This window comes from Montipora foliosa, chromosome 3, assembly GCF_036669935.1.
Source record: "Montipora foliosa isolate CH-2021 chromosome 3, ASM3666993v2, whole genome shotgun sequence".
Classification (NCBI taxonomy): Eukaryota; Metazoa; Cnidaria; class Anthozoa; order Scleractinia; family Acroporidae; genus Montipora; species Montipora foliosa.
Genome location: NC_090871.1, coordinates 34,260,893 through 34,265,892, shown reverse-complemented (window position 1 = coordinate 34,265,892; position 5,000 = coordinate 34,260,893). Strand labels below are relative to the sequence as shown.

Sequence of the window (5,000 nt, the reverse complement as noted above, 5' to 3'; positions counted from 1 at the left end):
AGCCCATCCAGATACTAACCCTGCCAGACATGAGTAACTTCAATGAACGTTTGTCGTGGAACTGTCCGAGGCTCAGACTAAACACCTAAACTTGCTGTATTTTTCCCATTTATTTCCTTCAATCTTTCTGGGTTTAGTATTTTACATATTACATCACAGTTCTGGAAAACAAAACGCAGCTCAGTTGACAGTTCTGGAATAAAGCACTGTGTCAAGTTACTGCACTACCACACGTACGCAATGCGTACCTATTTTTTTCTTTGTTTCTGTTTCTGTCACCGTCGGTGTTTGTGGCATTTCTCACCTGAATAAAGTTTTAGTTGACAGCCAAGCAAAAAACGTTCGAAGTGTTGTTTAACAGCGATGTCGTGCGGTTACAAGTTCCCCTTTCCCTCCTTTATTGAGCGAATTTTTATTGCCAGTGGGTTTCTTTCGGTGCAGTAAGCCCACTGCGGGAGCAATAGTTGTACAGTCGCTAAATTCAACTTAGTTAATTCAACTGCGAGACTGCGGGTCTGCGGAGCACTAGTTATACAACCTTGAATTTCTTGGCTTTCAACTGCGGGAGTGCGGGACTGCAGGAACAATAGTTATACACTCGCTGAATTCCACTTAGTTCACGACTGCGGGAGTGCCGGACCAACAGATTTATCAGGGGCACCCAACGTCAATTTTCGGAAAATATCTGTTCGGGAGTGCATTTGAGATCTAGAAATTTCGGAACATTTGTTGTAAAATTTCTTGCTTGCCTGCCTCTCCTAGGATTTTCGAACATCTAAAACATGGTATAATTGCCCATTTTCAACGGGTTTTTACCCTAAAAAGGTCACCTAGTTTTCGGGAGCCTTTTTTCTGGCTGAAATTTTCGAAAAGGTAAGTTTTGATCCCTATAATTTTCGGATCACTAGACTTTCAGCTAGGAAATCCGAACAGATGAAAACTTTTTAGGGGATAAAAATATGCCCATATCTACCATTTAAATACTAAAATACCTTTAACAATGCTATGTTTAAGTGGTTTTGAACTATATTCTCGTTGGGTGCCCCTGATTTATGCCGGGTATTCTAGAATCGCTCCAAATTATAACATATATCTACACTATTTAGCCGAAAAATGTGTGATTGGCAATCTCTCTCCTCGCCCCAGTCAAGTACTTGAAAGCCACATTAAAGCAGTCAGTGTTTTGGGCTTCCCCGCGTTTTGGGTACGGGAAGCCCATATCACCGTGACACCGCCTTATTGGGAACTGGGAATGACTGCTCTCCAGGACTCTGAGGCAACTTTGCTGGTCGCCATTTTGTACGATTGTAAACCTTCCTAGCAAAGAGGTGCAAAATGGACAGAAAATTTTTTGTGGGTGGCAATTGGAAAATGAACGGAAGCAAATCAAGTATAGACGGAATCATAAAGGTTTTGGCCGAAGGAGATCTGAGTTCCAGCACAGGTTTGTGCGAAAAGATTGCCACAGATGGCAATCCCATATGTTGGTCCCAATATTTACAGTAAGCTTAAAGTTACCTTTTAATATTGCAAAGGGTGAAATACCCTTGGCAACCTTGAATTATAAGCAATGAATTGAAATAGAGTTAAGTGCAAAGTAAAACTTATATTTTGCAAATTTGCAAAAGTAATAAAGCAACAGTGTCATTATTAGTGGTCTTTCCAACAACTACTCTTTTCCCATTCCAACGTATCCATCCATGTTTTTTTTTTGTAACAGAAGTCGTAGTGGCCCCACCAACAATTTATTTAGATTATGTGCGAACTTTAATCAAGCCAGAAGTTGGTGTGTCAGCTCAGAATTGCTTTAAAGTGGCCAAAGGAGCATTCACAGGAGAAATAAGGTATGGCTGTTTCTTGTTGACCTGGCCTCGGTTGTTCAAAAGGTGGATAACGCTATCTACCGGATAAATCACTATCCAGCTGATAAACACTAGCAAAACCAATTGAGTTATCCAGTGGATAGCTCTATCCACCCTTCGAACAACCGAGTCCTGACTTCTAAAAATTATCAGCAGTAAAATGTCGTTATAGGTGTTGCGAATGTCAAGAGTCACAGGCTATGCTTCGCAAACTTCACATTTTACTTTTAATTCTTTTACACTCAAGATTTATTTCACCACAAGATCAGTGTGAGACTTGTGAACCTTGGTCTTAGTTGACCAAAACGACCTTTGATTTGTTTTACAATAAACTTCCGTCATAGCTGTCAACATTTATGATTGATTTCCGCTTTGAAAATTCATGTTCACGAAACAAAATATCACACAACACAACTGTAACTTTTGGGACTTAAGGAGGCTCGAATTGGTTTCAAGTTAACATATTCTGTCCTTAGATAGTTTGGGTAATCATATCTGCATGAAATTGGAATGTCGCTGATAAAATGCTTTTTGAGTAGCTTTTTTGTGTATTTATGGAATACTTTTAGTTGTGAATTTTTGATTGATCGCAAGATATTTAATAAGTCATGCAAAGCTTCAATGTTCAGTAAAAAGAGAAACGTTCAGTCACAGAAGCAAAGTTCTGGGGGTGGGTGGGGATAACAGAGAAAAGGTTTACGGTAACGCTCCCGGCCAACTCTGTGTAAGTGTGCAGTTTCCTAGGGTTCTATGGCCTGAAATATTGTCACCCGTTCTAGTACTTGTTATTATGAAAACAGTAAGAAATAAATATACCTAGGAAGGTAATTTTGCTTTTATGAAAAATAACTCATATTGAAAAACCATTCTGCTCGAGTAGTGACCAAATTTAGAAAAACCCAATCACTTATATCTTCTTCAAGAGTAGATCTGTGCAGTGCTACTAATGTAACTTTCAATTTTTCCAAAGGAATTTCCTTTACATCAGCTTGTTAACAGGCCATTTTGCAAAATGGGTAATTTCATTTCCTGATAAATTGAACTTCAATATTGTAACGGTACAAAATAATAGTGACATTGTAATGTTATTGTAATACTTTCCGGTAGTTGTATATTACTGCTCTTGTTACTTGAAAATCTGCGAGACAAATTTTGTAATAAACAAGTTATAATTATTGCCAAATGACTCATTAAAATAAAGAATATCACTGTTTTTTTTGTTACAAAAACTAGTCCTAAGTTATGTGAAAGACAAAAAAGGGTTTAGCTCTGAGGAAGGGCTAACACTCAAAACATCAGAGTGATGACAATGTGCGAGCCAGCAAGCCATGCAACCCATGGCTGCAAGTCATGCAAGCCAACAGGGTGAGCTATGCTATTCAACATGCAAGTCACACAGTTATTGAAAGCTAACCATTTTAAAATAGGTGCTTAGACAAAAAAGACTGTTTATCAGTGCTTATTTGAAATGGGTGCTTACACTTAAATGCGAAATTCGCATGGAACGCAGATTGTTCAGCCCCAAAACGTCAGCTTTAAAATTTCTTTACAATGTTTAGTTTGCCATATCAACTCCCTTGATAAACCCTTTGCTTTATTTCACTTTCCCACCGACACAGCACCACAGCTTTACATCCTAACCCCTTTACCCTACACGTGAAAGAATGCTTTACTTCCAATAACCAGGAACCAACATTCACTTCAAATAAGTTACTCCAATCACTACAATGGATGCCAATCCTTTACCTAGAATGCAGTTTCTGACACTTGCAGACTGTAGACTGTTCCTAAAGCTGAAAGCTAACCATTTTGAAATGGGTGTATAGACTTAAATGCTCTTTATCAGCACTAATCAAATGAGTGCTTATACTTAAATGATTCGAGTGTAATGTTAAGTGCTAGGTCTCTACCCCATATGAGCCATGTGAGCGTTTAGCCCTACCAATGGAAATAGGCCCACACAAGGACAGAGAAAAACTCTGACCAGGGATGGAATTGAACCTTCAACCACGACGTTTGCAAAAACATAATCCTTGTACTTGTACGTGTTAATTGCCGTGACTTTAACATCTTCATTTCCCACGGCCTGCTCCTGTCTGACCTTGTAGCTTAGTCGGTAGAGCAGTGGTGATCTAAGTCTGTTCAAATAAAAGTGCTACACGGCCAACGTTTGCAAAAACGTAATCCGTCCTTGCACTTGTACATGTTAATTGCTGTGACTTCAACATCTTCAGTTCCCATAAGTGCTACACGGCCAACACTTGTGTCAAGAACGGCTAAACTTTAGAATAGACTTCTACTAAATCGCATTCAAGACCAGCTGGAGAAAATTCTACATGTCAACCAAGCTGGATTTCGTCCCGATTGCAGCTGTGTTGAGCAAATCCATTTGTTACTTAGGATACTTGAGGGAGGCAGAGATCAGAACCTCCTGTTTGTCAGTACCTTCGTTGATTTTTGCAAGGCCTTTGACAGCATCACCAGACCGGCCATGTTTCAGATAATTCGCCATTACAGGGTTTCAGACATTATGTTTGCAAAAAAATCTTAGTTCTATACCGTGGCACCAAGTCATCAGTTCTCATAGATGGTAAAATGTCAGGTGAATTTGAAGTCAAAACAGGTGTCATATAAGGAGACACCTTAGCTCCTTGTCTATTTGTCACTGTACTAGACTGGGTACTGTGACAATGAAGAACTAGGCTTCACTATGGTCCCTCGGCAATCACGGCGACATCTCACGGAGAAGGTCAGCGACCTTGACTTTGCCGAAGACATGGTAGAACTGGAAGAATCCTTAGAAAAAGTCCAAAGTCAATTAAACTTGCTCAGCCTGACAGCCAAGGAAGTCGGTCTACACATAAACACTACAAAGACCAAACTTATTTCTTGTAATATCCCCACTCGAGTCTTCAGCTCAATGGAGAGGATATCCAGAACGTTGAAGATTTTCAATATCTTGCTCGTACATTGGTCGACTGGAAATGACATCAAGTGCCGGAAAAGTGATAGTATGGAATGCATTTTGGAAATTGGATTGTGTTTGGAAGTCTCCTGAATCACTCCAACAAAAGGTGCAACTGTTCAAAGCGTCAAATTTGAGTGTGCTTTTATGTGGTTGTGAGTCTTGGGTCCTAA

General features: G+C 39.6%; 1 protein-coding gene across 1 annotated transcript in view; it reads left to right on the top strand.

The window, feature by feature from the left end:
* The first annotated feature begins 1,262 nt into the window (after positions 1–1,262).
* The window catches only part of LOC137997329 (triosephosphate isomerase-like), a 20,692-nt gene continuing 16,954 nt past the window's right edge, over positions 1,263–5,000 (top strand). The window contains exons 1-2 of the mRNA XM_068843256.1: positions 1,263–1,444; positions 1,721–1,844. Of these exons, the coding sequence (XP_068699357.1) occupies positions 1,336–1,444; positions 1,721–1,844 (233 nt within the window). The 5' untranslated portion in view covers positions 1,263–1,335. The remainder of the gene's footprint in view (positions 1,445–1,720; positions 1,845–5,000) is intronic.